Source organism: Labeo rohita, chromosome 23, assembly GCF_022985175.1.
Source record: "Labeo rohita strain BAU-BD-2019 chromosome 23, IGBB_LRoh.1.0, whole genome shotgun sequence".
Classification (NCBI taxonomy): Eukaryota; Metazoa; Chordata; class Actinopteri; order Cypriniformes; family Cyprinidae; genus Labeo; species Labeo rohita.
This window is the reverse complement of record NC_066891.1, coordinates 18,217,407-18,235,278: the sequence shown is the minus strand read 5'-3', so window position 1 is coordinate 18,235,278 and position 17,872 is coordinate 18,217,407. Positions and strand designations below refer to the sequence as shown.

General features: G+C 36.4%; 1 protein-coding gene across 7 annotated transcripts; it reads left to right on the top strand.

The window, feature by feature from the left end:
- Positions 1 to 3,335: 3,335 nt before the first annotated feature.
- zgc:154075 (uncharacterized protein LOC556929 homolog) lies at positions 3,336 to 9,252 on the top strand. Of its 7 annotated transcripts, none has more exons than XM_051097368.1 (15): positions 3,336 to 3,733; positions 3,978 to 4,032; positions 4,167 to 4,271; positions 4,352 to 4,436; positions 4,515 to 4,588; positions 4,744 to 4,803; positions 5,126 to 5,233; positions 5,322 to 5,378; positions 5,459 to 5,589; positions 6,112 to 6,166; positions 6,284 to 6,376; positions 8,110 to 8,244; positions 8,340 to 8,441; positions 8,530 to 8,691; positions 8,785 to 9,252. In XM_051097368.1, exons 2-15 carry the CDS (start codon positions 4,030 to 4,032, stop codon positions 8,920 to 8,922), a joined length of 1,308 nt encoding a protein of 435 aa, XP_050953325.1. In that variant the 5' UTR covers positions 3,336 to 3,733; positions 3,978 to 4,029; the 3' UTR covers positions 8,923 to 9,252. The 7 variants fall into 7 exon arrangements, with proteins under 7 accessions (XP_050953325.1, XP_050953326.1, XP_050953324.1 ...); XM_051097369.1 differs by having other exon boundaries at positions 3,919 to 4,032; XM_051097367.1 differs by having other exon boundaries at positions 3,919 to 4,032; positions 4,164 to 4,271.
- Positions 9,253 to 17,872: the final 8,620 nt, after the last annotated feature.

Sequence of the window (17,872 nt, the reverse complement as noted above, 5' to 3'; positions counted from 1 at the left end):
ACTGAACTGTGAAAGTTTTCACAGATCAGAATAGTGAATAATATGACTCAGGGAAGGGTCAGCTGACCAATACTGAACTGTGAAAGTTTTCACAGATCAGAATAGTGAATAATATGACTCAGGGAAGGGTCAGCTGACCAGTACTGAACTGTGAAAGTTTTCACAGATCAGAATAGTGAATAATATGACTCGGGAAGGGTCAGCTGACCAATACTGAACTGTGAAAGTTTTCACAGATCAGAATAGTGAATAATATGACTCAGGGAAGGGTCAGCTGACCAGTACTGAACTGTGAAAGTTTTCACAGATCAGAATAGTGATTTATATGACTCAGGGAAGGGTCAGCTGACCAGTACTGATCTGTGAAAGTTTTCACAGATCAGAATAGTGAATAATATGACTCAGGGAAGGGTCAGCTGACCAGTACTGAACTGTGAAAGTTTTCACAGATCAGAATAGTGAATAATATGACTCAGGGAAGGGTCAGCTGACCAATACTGAACTGTGAAAGTTTTCACAGATCAGAATAGTGAATAATATGACTCAGGGAAGGGTCAGCTGACCAGTACTGATAGAAGAAAAAGAGAGCAGAGCATTAGGAACACTGTTACGCAATAAATAGCGATTGTGAAAGTTTTCACAAATCGAGTTTGACTTAAAAACAATGTTTTTGTATTTGAGCAGTCTGCGTGTTTAATGGCAAAATACGTTAAACATGAAGAGCGCATATTTTTCACATTCCTTACTATAGCGGACTTACCAAGGGGGTTACGGACAAGAGCTTTGCTGTGAAAAAATTCACAGATCAAGCTGGTTCACATGACACTGGTTTCAGTCTGCTAAGTTTCCAACTTTCGGGGCTATAAGCATTATAAAATTAAGAGTCGAAAAAATAAAATAAAATTTCGGCCAAAAGGCACATCATCACCAGAATTCACAAATCATGGAGAACCACATTCGGGATTATTTGCATGTTTATGACAGCGCGTTGTGTATTTATAGCCAAAAGAAATCCGAATATCAAACCGCAAACTATCTTTACTGCGGTTAACTACTTCATGGTCATGGTAATCACTGCTTCTATTAGACATGGGTAATAAATCCAGATTAAAAAATAAAGTGTGCAATACAAGCATAACACCGGACGCGACAAAATACTATAGAACCCATTAAAACCAGTGATGCTGTCTACACTGGATGCGGCGCGGTGCGACACGACAAATTACCGACAGTAAACTGATGCCTCATTCTATTTATGACGTACTGACACAAAATTAAAATAATTCGCATTGGTCGCTTTGTCCCGTCCAGTGTAGACCGCCTCAAGATGCTGCGGCGCGACGCGACAACTGTCCGGTGTAGACAAGGTGCTCATAATATACACGAAAATGGTTCAAAGGTTTGGGGTCAGTAAAATGTATGTTTTTGAAAGAAGTCTCACCAATACATTTATTTGATCAAAAATACAGTAAAAATTGAATTATCGTAAAATTTTACTATGCATCTGCAATTAAAATTAAATTATTTTAATATATTTTAAAATGTAGGCTATTCCTGTGTCGGCAAAGCTGGATTTTAACCATCCATTACGCCAGTTTTCAGTGTCAACATTTCAATTATTATCCAGGATAGGCTACTTTGAGAGATAAAATAAATAAATATAAATAAATGCATGTAGCCTACGCCCTATGATATCTAACAGTGCTGTTTTTATTGTAAGCTAGTTGTGCTAAATGGGTCAGGATCTTCAGAAGGTTTCTGATTTTAGTAGAGGACACAGGGTGATTGGCTGCTGAAAAAGCTTCAGTCTTGATTAGTCTTGTTAGGATGTTCATAAGATTTCTCTCAGTCTATGATACACGGGGTATTGAATGAGTAACACATTTCTGGTTGATTTAAATCAGTCGTGCACCCTTTTGTCTGCCCATTGACGGCAACCTTGCTCAAAAAGTGAGAAAGTAGCCCTGTGTCATCAGCTTTAGTTCTCAAAGTTAAATAATTGTCGCTTTCTTAGTAATTGTCAGAAAAGATTCCACACAACTGTCTGACACTTCTATGTGCATTTTCTGGAATGAGGAGCCCCACAAACATCATTTCTTCGACGAACTTTACAATGTGGGCGCTAAGGTGACACTTGTGGCTGAGTTGTGAAAAGTTAAGAACTGACGTAATGTAGGGAATTGACAAAGAGTACAAAATAAACATGCATTTTTTGTTACATTTTTGCCTCTTATTGTGTGTGTACTTGTTTTTGCTACATTGTGGGGACCAAATGTAAAAAAATATGACCAAATGACCAAAAATGATTAAAAATAGTAAATGGTGTTTATCTGAAAATGTAACGATGCAAACATGTTTTCTGTAAGGGGTAGGTTTAGGTTTAGAGTTGGGTTAGGGGATAGACAATATCATTTAGTCAGTATAAAAACTATAGAAGTCTATAGAAAGTCCCCACAATTCACAAAAACAAACGTGTGTGCGTGTGTATTAAATTAAACTGAACGAAAAGTTATAAATCACTACAGATTCAATTCAGAAAGCTGTATTAATTACGCACGACCACCAGAGGGTACACTGCCATACTCTTTGGTAGCATATTAATCTCATTTAATATCAGATTTGAATTCCCTGAAGGATTATAGTACTTAAAATATATGAAAGCAAACTATTAGAAGCTGTAAAGTCAAATGTAGGTCGAGAGAGAAAAGGAGCAAATACAGCTTTAAGACAGAAAACAAATCACTGCAAGCAGATGTAGGAAAAATATTTAATGCAATTCACTGCAAATATCATTGAAAAGATCCGACTCAAACTGTTTATTCATGGTACTTCTTATAAACAAAGATTTTACAGCGATTTTCTAATCCTAATCCAACACAATTCGTTTGGCTGCAAAGGCTCATAGAGTCACGTAGACCGTTTATGGTCGTGCCTTTATGGTGTTTCTTTGTTATTTTAGAGCAGGATGTTCTCAGTGGTTTACAAACATTTTATGTGTTCCGTGGAAGAAACGTGCGCGTTTTCATCAGTCTATGACGGTGTTCGTTCTAGTGTTGCTCTTGCGTAATTTTCACGTCATCACTCAAACGTAAACAAGGAAGTAACAAATACTCTGAATGAGCCGAGCGCTACGTTTTACAGGTATTCATATACAGTATGTACTAACGGTGTGTTCACACGGGGCGTCAGCGTCAACGCTTGACGGAAGGCGTGGCTGAAGTTTGGCACTGACGCCATGGTCATAGCAGTGTCAGCCAATGAAATTAGATAGGAACTCAACAACAAAAACTCGGATATGAATCCCGGTACATAAAAGGTGATTGGTCATAAAGGACCGGGTGATTGCCCACCGCAATAATTAGTTTCTCCTCCATTCTAAAATTTATCCTCAGTTTGCTGCTCTTGAACAAGATGAACGTGATTGGCTGCCGCCTGGCTACTGTATTTGCATAGAGCGATCCTGATTGGCTGACGCTTCCGTCGGCGGCGCTTCACTGGCGTTGCTCGCGGCAGACGTTGAGAAACTGCTTTCGCGTGAAACGAAAGTTGGTGAAGCGCCGCCGACGGATCCACAATTCTTTTCGGCAACGCTTGACGTCACCCATTCAAAGTCAATGGGAAGCGTTGACGCTGACGACCCGTGTGAACACACCGTAAGGATGCTAAGAAGATTCAGGATCAAGAAGTCTTATTTGTTATCGCGTAGTTAACGCGCACTGGAGTACGTTATAAGGTAACGAGAACACATAAAACCCTCATTTATTTCTTCATGTAACATCACAGAGCGTTTGACATGTTTACAAAAGAAAGATTACTTCAGTGTCTTTAGATGAATACAGTATGTTGTTTTACACTGCAAAGGTTTGGTTTATCATCAATGCCATGCTAAAAATGGCTTAATAATTTACTACACTCTAGCAACCAGTATCTAACCATCACGGAGTCACACTGACCTTTATAATCCTGTGAATTTAAAGGAAAGAGACACCTGTAAAGCAAAGCCTCAGTCAGATCTTCAGTCTGTTTTGCATGGTAAGATCTTCAGTATGGCCAAATGCTACACTATGAAAGTATAGCTCAGTTTATCTTGGTATATCTAGTATTTACTGATAATTTGGATGTTGGAGGAAATACACTTTTAAATGTACAGTGTGTTAAATCAGCAGGGATCTGCTATAATGTCATCACCTGTGGATGTTATCGTGGTTGGAGCTGGTAATAGAGGAGATAACTATTCTGGCTATGCTGTGATTTTTCCTGATCGCATGCGGGTATGACTTCTGTTTTAATTTCACTTCAACATTCAGTTTTGCTGTTTCATCAGCATGTGACAATAATGGTTTCCTCACAGGTAGTAGGAATTGCTGACCCCAGGGATTTTCCTCGAAAGAAACTTCAGGCACGTCACAAAGTAGCTGATGAAAACACTTTCAATGGTATGTCCAGCTTTTTGTTACAGTAAAATAATTGCGTCTGTTTCGTTTTTAAGTGCTTTGATTTTTTTGTTTGCATAGATTGGCGCTGCATAGCAGAGAGAGAGAAATTTGCAGATGCTGTTTTGATTTGCACTCCTGATCGTCTTCACAAGGTTTGTGATCTCCACGTGCAAATGTTCACGTGATAGGAGTTTGGTTGATCAACACGTTGTGCTTAGATATTTTCTCAGTGGTTAATGAGTGGCATAACTTGCACTTCTGTCTGCTTTGAATGGGTTCAGTGTCCAACCATTTTATTGTTCTTCAGGATCCTGCTGTGGCTTTGGCAAAGAAAGGCTACCATGTATTGCTGGAAAAACCAATGGCTGTAAGTGTTTGCCATAAGGCCCCATGACTTGATGCTGTTTTGTGGGGCTCGCTTATTTGATTCAAAAGCACTTTAAAAATGCACACACGTTTTTAATTACTAAATTAAAATTTAGACATTGTTAAGGGCAAAAAAGGGTACTGTCCTTATGTCATCATAAAAGGAAATATATATCTTGCAATAGAATGAAAGTATGCATTATTATTTCTTTAAAAAATGTTATGCTTGACAAGGTTAGGTTATTTTAGGTATCATATGATGTGATTTCCTAAAAACTTAATATTTGCTAATTAATAATTCACATTTTTGTTTTGTTTTTAAGGTTACAGAGGAGGATTGCACAGAGATTGTAGAGGCTTGCGTTCAGAGTGGCATCATGCTCACAGTGTGCCATGTTCTCCAATACGACCCTCTCATTCACAAAATTAAAGTAGTTAAACTTTTCTTTGAGTCTTAGTAAAGATTTATAGTAAGCCTCAGGCAGAAAAGAACAGATACATTTTTTTTCAACCATTTAGGAGCTGATTGACAGCGGGGTGATTGGCGATGTCATCCACATTCAACATCTGGAACCGGTAGGATGTGTTTAATGTGCTTGCGGTGTGTGTGTGCTGAGTGTATCTCTGTGTTGTGTCAGCTCTGTCTTCTCTAATAGGTGGGGTTCTATCATTTTGCTCACTCCTTTGTCAGAGGGAACTGGAGAAACGAGGCGGAAAGCTCTTTTGCTCTGTTAGCCAAATCTTGCCATGATTTGGATCTGATTCATCATTGGGCTGGTGGCCGAAGGTACACTTGAGTTGAACTGTAAAATGTATTGTATTGTAACCTGACTTGTGCACGTGGTGGAGCTGAGCTGAAGAAAAGTGATAGTGAGTTAAAGGCATAGTTTACCCAAAAATGAAAATTGTGTCATTAATTACTCACCCTCATGTCGTTCCAAACCCGTAAGACCTTCGTTTATCTTCAAAACACAAATTAAGATATGTTTTATAAAATTCGAGAGCTTTCTGATCCTCCATAGATAGCAAGGATCCTAACACGGTCAAGGCACAGAAATGTAATAAGGACCCTTGCTGAATTTTTATTTTTGGGTGAACTAGAACCAAAAAACAGTCCATTTAACAGATAGAATGATAGAAATACCTTAATTTAACTTCTTTTCTTTCTTTTGTGAATTATTATCAGCATAAATCCAACTCATTTTGACAGCTTCTTTGTGTATCAATATTTGTACGTTTGAAGGTAGATTTTAAAGTTTAGATGGTGAATATATTTTTAGGTTAAAAAATTAAATGTTTTATTGTACAGGTGTATCAAAGTTTCATCATTTGGTTCTCTTAGCCACTTCACAAAAGAGAACAAGGTTGGTCTTTTTTATTATTATGTACTATTATTATTATTATTATCAAAGTATTACATAGAAAACAAAATGAATGAAAGAAATGAATAAAAATACATATTTATTTTGCCATTTTCCTAGCCAGCAAAAGCTGCAAATCGCTGCTTAGACTGTCCTGTAGAGGGAGATTGTGCGTACTCTGCAAAGAAAATCTACTTGGATCAAGTGAAAAGAGTAATGTATTCATGTACATTAAAGTGTTACTAAATATATTTATTATATTTTCAAAGATTTCAAATACATGCTGTTCTTTTAAACTTTCTATTTGTGAAACAATTCTGACAAAAAGTATCATGGTTTCCACAAAACTATAACAGAGCTGTTTTCAACTGTTTTCAATATTGATAATAATAAAAAAATGTTTCTTGTGTGACCCTGGACCACAAAACCAGTCGTACTGTAAGTAGCACAGGTATAGTTGTAGAAATAGAAAAAATACATTGATTGGGTCAAAATGATCTTTTTATGCCAAAAATCATTAGGATATTAAGTAAAGATCATGTTTCATGAAGATATTTTGTAAATTTCCTACCATAAATATATCAAAACTTAATTTTTGATTAGTATTATGCATTGCTAAGAACTTCATCTGGACAACTTTAAAGGCGATTTTCTCAATATTTTGATTTTTTTGCACCCTCAGATTCCAGATTTTCAAATAGTTGTATCTTGGCCAAATATTGTCCTATCCTAACAAACCATACATCAATGGAAAGCTTAGTTATGGATGTATAAATCTCAGTTTTAAAAAATTGACCCCTGGTTTTGTGGTCTAGGGTCCAGGGGATGATGAAAATTAAGCTTTACCATGACAGGAATAAATTACATTTTAAAATATACTGAAACAGAAAACAGTTATTTTAAATTGTAAAAATATTTCACAATGTTACTGTTTTACCCAAATTTTTTATAAAAAGGACACATTATTATTTTCTTTACTCATCTTAAAGGATAAGGTCACTTCCAGAATAAAAATTTCCTGATAATTTACCCACCCCCTTGTCTTCCAAGATGTTTAAGTCTCTCTTTCTTCCGTCAAAAAGAAATTAAGGTAACATTCCAGGATTTTTCTCCATATAGTGGACTTCAATGGGGAACAACGGGTTGAAGGTCCAAACTGCAGTTTCAATGCAGGTTCAAAGGGCTCTACACAATCGCAGACGAGGAATAAGGGAATCTAGCAAAACGATCAATCATTTTCTTAAAACAATCAAAAATGTATATACTTTTTAGCCACAAATGCTCATCTTGCACCAGCCCAACCTCACACACTACATAATCATGTTGGAAAGGTCACGCACGACGTAGGCGGAAGTACCGACCCAGTGTTTACAAAGCGAAAGTGCAAAGAAAGTCAAACAGCCTTTACAACAAAAAGGTAAAACAACGTCAGACGATTTGAAAATTGGAAGAGAAAATGAGATGGAATTTTTCACCCTACCCTACATTTTTGAACCGAAGTACACAGATGAAGAACTAACTGTGCGTGACCTTTTCAACGTGATTACGTAATGCGCAAAGTCATAGACACACATCGCAGAGCTAGTGCAAGATGAGCATTTGTGGTTAAAAAGTATAGATGTTTGTATTTTTTTTTTTTTTTTAGAAAATGACTGATCGTTTCACTAGATAAGACCCTTATTCCTCGGCTGTGATCATGTAGAGCCCTTTGAAGCTGCATTGAACTGCAATTTGGACCGTTTGGCCACTACTGAAGTCCACTATATGGAGATAAAAACATGAAAACATTAACATCTTAGATCACATGGGGGTGAGTAAATTATCAGGAAATTGTTATTCTTGAAGTGAATCCTTTAATATAGTTTATTATAAGTTTATATAGTTTAATAATATATATAGCACAAATGGAACAAATATTTAATTGATTCATTTTCTTCATAAATCAGGGGGGTGTTGGCTGGCCAGTGTCAGTGATTTGCTCCAACTCAGTTCCTGATATTGAATCTGTGACTGAAGCGCTCAGAACAGGACCTTACGGCCGCTGTGTGTATGAATGTGACAATGATGTGTGCTCAAATCAGGTTGGAGAATCTCCTATATACTTAATCAGTGATGATGTTCCCTTTATGTTTATCAACAGAGTAGAATATATTGTTTCGTTATTGATTTGCTGCAGGTAGTGAACATGGAATTTGAAGGAGGCTTGACTGCCGCGTTCAGCATGGTGGCATTTACAGAAGAAATATGCAATCGCAAAACATCTATCTATGGTAGTAAGGTGGGACATCATGTTCATTTGCATCAACATTTCAGCTCTTTGATGACTGTAAAAAGATTTAACATCTATTTGCCAACTCTCTCACAAGGGGGAACTGTCCTGCAATGGGGATGAGATCAACGTGTTCGACTTCCTTACTGGAAAGACCACAAAACACACTGCAGACACAAGAGTTCCGCATAACTTTGGTGCTGGGGGTCACGGGGCAGCTGATTATCACCTTATCGACTCCTTCATTGCGGCTGTGAAGGTAAGATGATGTTTCTAAAAGATAGTTTTCTCTGTATTTGTCTCATAGTATCAATCTTAAGGCCTCTCTCCTCTGTCTTTCTCAATGTTATAGAATAAGGACCCATCTCGGATTAGGTCGGGTCCTAAGGAGACATTAGCAAGTCATAAACTAGTGTTTGCAGCTGAACGTGCCCGTTTGGAAAACAGAGTTGTTTTCTTTGGGGACCAATGTGATGGAGAGAGCAGATGAATGTATTGGAGAAAACCAAATCTGCACAGTGCGGATTTATTTTAGATTTCACTACATATTCACATTGTCTTCATTGCTCTAGACAGTACTTACAATTTTTATGTCACTTATTCTGTGATTTTAGAATTGACTGTGTCAAATTTTATATGATCATGTTTGTTTTATTCACAGGAATATTAAAACAGTAAATGTCAAATCACATTTCTTGCATTTTTTGTATTAAGATACTAATGTTTCATTTTTAAATTTACCTAGATCAAGCGATGTAATCAAATTATTCATGTGAAATTGTTAATTACCTAAATAAAAAACATCATATTTTGAACCCTGGATTAGTTTGAATAAAGATTTTTTTAATACATGTATGGTTTTATGGTGCATAACTTGACACCTTTACCTTATTTTTATTATTCTCAGGTTAGGTAAAGTCAAATCTGAGCTAAGTAATAAATACTTAAAACTTGGGACAGAAGACTCATCCATGGCCTGTTTTGCTCATTATGACAAATTAATACATCGGGAGGCAAAATTTGTTATAAAAATATGTTTAAAAGGAATAGTTCACTCAAAAATGAAAAAACCCTCATGTCGTTCCAAACCTGTATATGTTTCTTTCTTATGTTGAACATAACATTTTGAAGAACCAAGGAGTTGTTGGTCCCTATTGACTTCCATAGTAGGGAAAGAATACTATAGAAGTCAGTGGGGACCATCAACTGTTTGATTACCAACATTCTTCAAAATATCATCTTTTATGTTCAGCATAAGAAAGAAACTCATACAGGTAAATTATCCCTTTTATATGGAAGCTCGTTTCTGCCACTGAATAAAAAAAATGTTATAGGGATGGGACAATACATGGGACATTCTCTTTGGAATCGATTCTGAGCTTAGATTTTATCCGCACGCTCAAATGCTCATGAAGAAGAGTGCTGAAGAGAACTTGTGCGTTCGGCTGACTCATGTAATTTCACCTCGGCTCAGAATACTTTTATGACACGAGATTATTGTAAACACAGCCCACTGTGAACACCCTTGTAATTAGCTTCAACCTTTTCAAATTGTATAAATTATTATATAATTATTATTATTTTAGGTTCAAGTGCGTGTAAGGATTTGGAAACAAGCAGAGCACGGTTGTTTCTAATGCAAGCAGTGCCATCTGCTGTTCAAAACTAAGCTCAGAATCGATTTGAGAAAGAATCGCAATTTGTTCGGAAAATCTCGAATCGATGCTGAATCATTTCTCGATTCGCGTTACAACGATTTATCGTCCCATCCCTAGTTAATAGCGACTTTTTATCTCACAGTTCTGACTTTATTTCTCAGAATCAGGATTGCAGTTGTAAGTTTATATCTCGCAATTGACTTTTTTTTTCTTTACAATTCTGCGTTTCTTTCTCAGAATTGTTTTATAAACTCGAAATTGCGAGTCATAAAGTCTTATTGTGAGATACTTTGGACTGATATGTTCTCAGAATTGCGAGTTTATATGTCACAGTTCTTACTTTGTAACTTGAAATTGCAAATTTATATCACGCAATTCTGACTTAATTTCTCAGAACTGCAAGTTTTTAATCTCACCGTTCTGAGAAAAAAGTCAGAATTGTGAGATACAATTGTAAGATTCAGTAGTGGAAACGGGCTTCCATTTCTTCCATTTTGCCATTTCTCTCTCTAGCAGTAAAAATATTTTACAAATGCTATAAAGTTGAAGTACAAGAAACAAAGTTCCTGCATAATATTTATAAAGTTGCTCTAATACAGTGGTCTCGGACTCAATTCCTGGAGAGCCACAGCTCTGCAGAGTTTTGCTCTAACCAGCTCCAACTCACACCTGCTTGGAAGTTTCTTGTAATTCTGAAGACCTTTATTAGCTGGATCAGGTGTGTTTGATTAGGGTTGGGGCAAAACTGCAATTGAGTTTGAGAACACTGCTCTAAACATGTTTTCTTCTCTCCTTTGAACATAATAAAGTTATCTGTCGAGTGATATGTAGAGCAGTCTCATCGTTATCTCTTTGACCCCAAGTTCTACTCTGTGCTGCTGCTTCTGCACACACACATAACAGTTACGTCATTGCCCATATAAGGACTAAGGAAATAAAACAATTAAGCATTATACTTAATATTTCAGCTACATACGTCAAACAAGGAGGCGGGGTAATTGTATTCTTATTACACAACAATATTTTTGTAGTCGTCAGATTTAATGACAAAGTGCAAATTTTCATCTTCATATTCTGTTTATCTTTTAGTGGTTTGAGTGGCTGACAGTCAAATTAAGTGGATTGTTTGCATACACATTATTTTCCCTCTATTTATTGTAGTCCAGCTCTTCAGTTGTTTAAAATAATAGTGTGTGAGGAGCTAAACCTTTTAGCACCCTGTTTTAAAACAATGGCAATGACAAATGATGATTGAAATACATGGCATCTAAACTTTGACAATGTGACAATTAAATTATCTATAGTTATATAACAAATAGCAATTTTTTACATTAGTCAGTATATGAAAATTGCGTTTCAGACTGGGGAGAGGTGGCGTGTCACAGTGACTTGTAGGGTGTCATAACTTTGTGATCTCTGCAGTTCCCAAGCTTGTTAGTTTGCTGACTTTGTGGGCAGGTTACTGGTACAGAGTACAAGAGCATTCCATTTGACACTTATAATGGTTGAAAAACAAAAACAACACATTTTGATAAAGACTAAACAAAATTTTGCTTACAAAATTCTCTATGTAAATAGGTACACGGTATATGTTTCACAAAACAAATGCATACAATTTTTTTTAAAAAGAAGTAATGCTTTTATTTAGCAAGGATGCATTACATTACAGAGTTAATTAAAACTGTAAATCTTAAGCTGTATTTAACAGGCCAGTCTACAAGAGGAAGCACTGCCTTAGCCCTCAGATGACCCTAATGCAACAACTTATATTCATTCAGCTCACAAATGAGCAAAATTAAACAAAGGCATGGGCCTGAAACTCTCGACATTAATCCCACTTAATATCAGAGTGGCATTTCCTGAAGGAAATAGTAGGCCTACTTGCAGTATAGCCTATTAAATCATGTTTTAGAAGCTATAAACACAAATAGGTCAAGGGAGAAAAGGAGATGCTTTATGAAATAAGAAAGAATACAGACTTAAGACAGAAAACATAAATAAATGCAAAGCCATTCAGTGCAAATATAATTACCATTCATTCATTAATTGGACATTAACTGGAGATTTTTTTTTATCGACTTTGTAACACAATTGATATTCATGATATACTCCACAAGTCATGTGGACCATTTATAATGTGCTTTATGGTGTTTATTTGTAGTTTTAGACCAGGCTGTTTCTTTAAAATTGTATATGTTGCGTAGAAGAAATGTATATGTGACCCTGGACCACAAAACCAGTCTTAAGTCGCTGGGGTTTATTTGTAGCAATAGCCAAAAATACATTGTATGGGTCAAAATTATTGATTTTTCTTTTATGGCAAAAATCATTAGGAAATTAAGTAAAGATCATGTTCCATTAAGATATTTCGTAAAATTCCTACTGTAAATGTATGAAAACTTAATTGAAGAACTTTAAAGGTGATTTTCTCAATATTTTGAATTTTTTTCACCCTTAGATTCCTGATTTTTAAATAGTTATATCTCGGCCAAATATTGTCCTATCCTAACAAACTATACATCAATGAAAAGCTTATTTATTCAGCTTTCATATGATTTATAAATCTCAATTTTGAAATAATGACCCTTACGACTGGTTTTGTGATCCCGGGTCACATATGGGTTTGGAATGATGTGACATCAGTAAATGAAGGCATGTTCGTTCTGGTGTTGCTCTTGCGTAATTTTTAACTTCAACGCTCAAACATAAACAAGGAAGAATGAAACTTTAAAAATGTTAATTTTAAAGAGGTTAGGTCAAAACAATGTGAATATCCATTGTTAGGACATACGTGTAGGCTTCAGTGATGAAAAAAACCTAATGTTTAATGTTTAATTTATCTTATCAATATCTATATTCTATAGCTTTGTTTAACAGTATTTAGTACAAGCCATGGGTGAAATGGATGACTTGTCAGACTTCCAAAAAGCCAGTTTAGCAAGAGTGTCTAAATTTATCAGCCCCACTTTTTTAGTCTTTATGATTATGAGTACGCCCACAAAGCGTGACAAGACTTCATCAGAGAAGAAGATCAGTGGACAAAAAGTGAAAGTGAGTCACAGGGACCTTCAAACAATAAGACTGTGTCCTGCTGCAAAGTGAGAGAAAACCAACCATAGAGGACTTCACAAGCCCAACATCCAGTAAAGAGCTGCAGTTGACCCTTCGCAAACAGCTTGATTGGCAGGTGATCTGACCAATCATAATGCTGAATCCGTCATTTTGTACGACAAACAAATCAAACAGCAGAGTAGATTAACTAAGGTGGACTTAAACTTGCAACACTGTAGTGCTGAAAAGCTATTGTAATTGTTAGAATGGTCACGGATCATTGATCTCCACGTAAGATGATTGTGCAGACCAAACCATAAGTCAAAGAGACTTAAAACGTGAGACTTAAACCATCCTAACAGGGGTGCTACAGCGAAAGCAATCAAATGTATGAAATCGCTCAAAACTAAACCATCAGTTGCAGGCTCAAGTGTCTTATGTCGTTGGAATCATTGGCTCATGCTGGACAAAACACACACCTCAGATTCAGATTTCGCATTTTTTAAAAAAGCCTACTTTTGCGAAGTAGTCCTAGATTTTTCACCCGATCGGAACCAAACCAGTGCAGAAAGATTCTCTGTAGAGTACATATACATAATTATGAAATTTATAAAATCAGTCAAATTTTCTACTCACCGTCGCAAAGGGGCGCCAAAACGTTTGAAAGGGGCAGGGCCACTTTTAGTAAAATGCCCATAACTCCTGAACAGAATGACATATCTCCACCAAACTCAGAGCACTTATGTAGGAGCTCAATCTGAGGTCACAGGAAAAAATTGCGGAGCTTGGCCACTTGGTGGCGCTATAAGAGGGGAAAACATAAAAACTGCGCAACCATTTGTCTTATCAGCATGAAAATCAGTGTGCACAGTCTTGGTCCAAAGTACCACAGGTGTCTACAAGGACATTTGTGTATCTCAAAAAACATGGCCGTTATTGGCCGAAAAATTTTAAGCACCTGTTAGACAAGGTTAACGCAAGCAGATCGGAACGAAACTCGTGGGCCTTTTCAACTCACAACCCCAAAGGTCTGACAAAATTTTTTGAAACAAATCGCCCACCGGGGGGGTGATATTGCATTTTTCAAGGGTGTAAACGTTTGTACGTTGCACGGTTTTTCGCACATACGCATGATATTCATATCATGTGACAGAACTCCTCATTCCGGTCAACTTTGCCTCTAGAACCACTGCTGTCAATCAAATCGTTTGTTAAATGATTGAGAAGATGTCAAAAACCTACTTTTGTGAACTAATCCTAGGTTTTCCCCTCAATCTGGAAAAGAATCTTGCTAAATAATGTCTTTTTTCATATGTGCTTAAATGCCTTACAGAGCCTGAACCCCAATAACTGGTGTTTGCAGCTATATTTTTTTCATGCTTTATGTAAAGAAGAAAAGACAATGGCAAGATTGTAAAGCTAAAACCTTGTTTCATACCAGAAGTAATCTGCTCTGTCTTGTCTGTCGGCATGTTGTCAGTTTCCCCTTTGCTCCACAATGTATTTTTCACTGCGTTAGAACATGTGAACATGTGTAGTGTGAGAGTGGCATTGTTTGTCGGACATAGCAACAGTAACTAAGAAGGGTGGGTTTTTCCGAAGGGTCAGTTGCTGAAACTTGAATTAGACGCCAATGCTGTGATGCAATCGAGCATCAAAATGAACTTCAACATCTGCCTTGGCCAGCTCGATCACCATATTGAAATATTATCAAACCACTGCAGGAAAGTTTTGGTGAAAAGAGCAATAAGTAGATTCCCCCCTCCAACATATCTGAAGCAGCTGGCAGATTTTTGCTAGACAACATTAGAAAAGAAAAGTTCAAAAGTTTAATGAATCTCTACATATATAATTTTCTACAATTTAGGAGCTGATTGACAGCAGGGTGATTGGTGATGTCATCCACATTCAACATCTGAAACCGGTAGGATGTTTTTAACATGTTTGCGGTGTGTGTGTGCTGAGTGTATCTCTGTGTTGTGTCAGCTCTGTCTTCTCTAATAGGTGGGGTTCTATCATTTTGCTCACTCCTTTGTCAGAGGCAACTGGAGAAACGAGGCGGAAAGCTTTTTTGCTCTTTTAGGCTTATCCTGCAATGATTTGGATCTGATTCATCACTGGGTTGGTGGCCGAAGGTACACTAAATCTATTATGACTTATGCACATGTGGTGAAGCTGAGCTGATAGTAAATAAATAGAAAGAGTGAATTAATAGAAAGAGTAAGTTAAATCCCTTGCCTTCTTTTATTGGTGTGCCTAGGCTGATTGCACAAGACAGTCACACTTAACCTCACTGGATAATGATGTGATGCTGCTATTATATTTATACTGGGTCACTTATGTGGACGTGGCTCTCAAGTTTTAGCTCTGGCAAATCAGCATAGTAGAATTATTTCTGAAGGATCATGTGACATTGAAGACTAGATTAATGGCTGCTGATGGAGTGATAAAATAAATATAAACACATCCTTGGTGAACGTAAAAGACTTTTTTTTTAGCCATCCAAAACCAAACTTTCAGAAAAACATACAGATTTTACATAATCAATGGCAATTACTATGCGAAAATTTTCAAAGGCCGACAGTCGAATTAAAGGAGTATTTCACCCAAAAATTAAAATTTGCTTAAAATTTTTTCTCAGGCAAGATGTACATGAGTTTGTGTTTGTGAGAAATTTAGCATTGCATCACATGCTCACCAATGGATCCTCTGCAGTGAATGGGTGCTAAACTTGCCCAAACTTGCAGCTGATAAAAATATCACAATAATTCACAGGTAATCCACATGACTCCAGTTGATCAGTTAACATCATGTGAAGCGAAAAGCTACTTGTTAAATCATTAAATCATTTTAACTTTAAACCATCACTGCTGGCCAAAATACTAGTTCATAAACCATATTAGCACTTCCTTCAGTGAAAAAGTCCATCCACTGCTGTCCTCTCACATCAAAATCTACCAACATATTTGTTTAGAACTGTTTTGGTTTGTTTTGACAGTTTTTGGAGTTGTTCATATTTCCCTTGTTATTCAGACAAGATGACTTCTTCACTGGAGAAAGCAATATTAAGAATAAAGGACTCTTTATAGCAACGAAAACAATGGTTTAAGGTTAAAAAGTGTTTTTTCGGTGAATTATTAATTTAAGTAGACTGTCTGCATATGCTCAGAAGCCTATGGTTTTATAAAAAGTAAAAAATAAATAAACTATATGTATATATATATATATATATATATTTATATATTATACTCCAGATCTTTAGCTATTTAAAATTATGTTAAAGTGTGTGTGTTAGCAGCATTTTTTAAAGACAGTAATCACTGAAATATAAACTTTGATGGTCTGATAATTACATTATTGATAGTTATATAAAAATCACAATTTTTACATTAGTCAGTGTATGTAAATGGAGTTTCAGACTGGGGAGAGGTAGCGTGTCATAGTGAGTTGTAGGGCGTCATAACCTTGTGTTCTGTCCATACAGTTCCCAACAGACTTTGTGGGCGGGTTATCTTGGTTGTGGGCAGGTTACTTGAACAAAAATCATTGTATTTGATGCTTAAAAAAACAAAATGCTGTTTGTAAACAGGTACATTGTGTCTGTAGTACAAACCTTTCTTTCACTTCCCATGAAAATATTAAGCACCACAAACATTTTCTAATTGTTATTAATAAGAAATATTTCTTGAGCAGCAAATCAGCAGGTTAGAAAGATTTCTGAAGGATCATGTGACATCGAAGACTGGAGTAATGATGCTGAAAATTCAGTATTACAGGAATAAATTACTTTTTTTTTTTTTTGTAAATATTTAAATATATAAAATAATAGTTTTAAATTATAATAATATTTCAAAATACAGCTGCAAGCAGCGATTACCGGAGTTCAAGCACTTTAAGGCATTTAAGCACATATGAAAACATTGAATTTTATTTATCAAGCCTGTAACCACCTAAATTATTGATTAAAAATCCAGGTTATTTACCATAGAAATATTATGTTTTTTAACGTTTATGACTCTTATAGCGACAGCTGTGGTCTGATCTCCCTAAAACTTTGCATGCTTGTTCAGAATCATGTGCTGCATGTGCTCAATCAGTTTCGTGAAGTTTTGAGTTTTCATTTAGGCTTTATAGGCTTTTGGGCATTTTTGTACAAGCTGTTTTTCTAATGACCCCATTATAGCTTCCCAAAGGGACAAGGGACTATCAATTACAACAGGATTTCAGCGCTATGAGCTTGAAATCAATGTAACCTTTGTAAGCACGATCTCCAACTTTTTACATGGTACTATATGTAAAACAATTCTTAAATAGTTGATTTCCATTCAGTGTATGTTACACAGAAATTTACAGTTGGAGCAAACGGTAGAGCTCATGAAACTTGATTACATCTCATTCGTAAGCTCTGTGGTTAAGGCCCTCTGTTGAAGCCATTATTTCATTCCCTCTTATAGAAAGCAGGGGGATAAATCTGGCACATTTTGATACCTCTGGCCTAAATGACTCACGAAATGTGAAATAAATTCTCTCTCCTTGCCACAATGTCTAAAATACAGGATATACCACATTGCGTCACTCTGCGCACTGGCCACTTTCAAACAAGCATAGTTTCATTATGACTGTGAGGGAGGGTGAACACTGAACTCACTGGTTGTGTAATGAATCGGATGACAGCTAGCTCCCACCTCTAACATGAGCATTGCCCAGATGGATCTGATTATTAGTGTGAGC

What these genes read in the sequence shown, in the direction of transcription:
- zgc:154075 (XM_051097367.1), top strand. An exon ending in TTTTTCCTGATCGCATGCGG is followed by an intron (nt 4,272 to 4,351) that starts GTATGACTTCTG and finishes GTTTCCTCACAG; the next exon opens with GTAGTAGGAATTGCTGACCC. An exon ending in CATCTATCTATGGTAGTAAG is followed by an intron (nt 8,442 to 8,529) that starts GTGGGACATCAT and finishes CTCTCTCACAAG; the next exon opens with GGGGAACTGTCCTGCAATGG.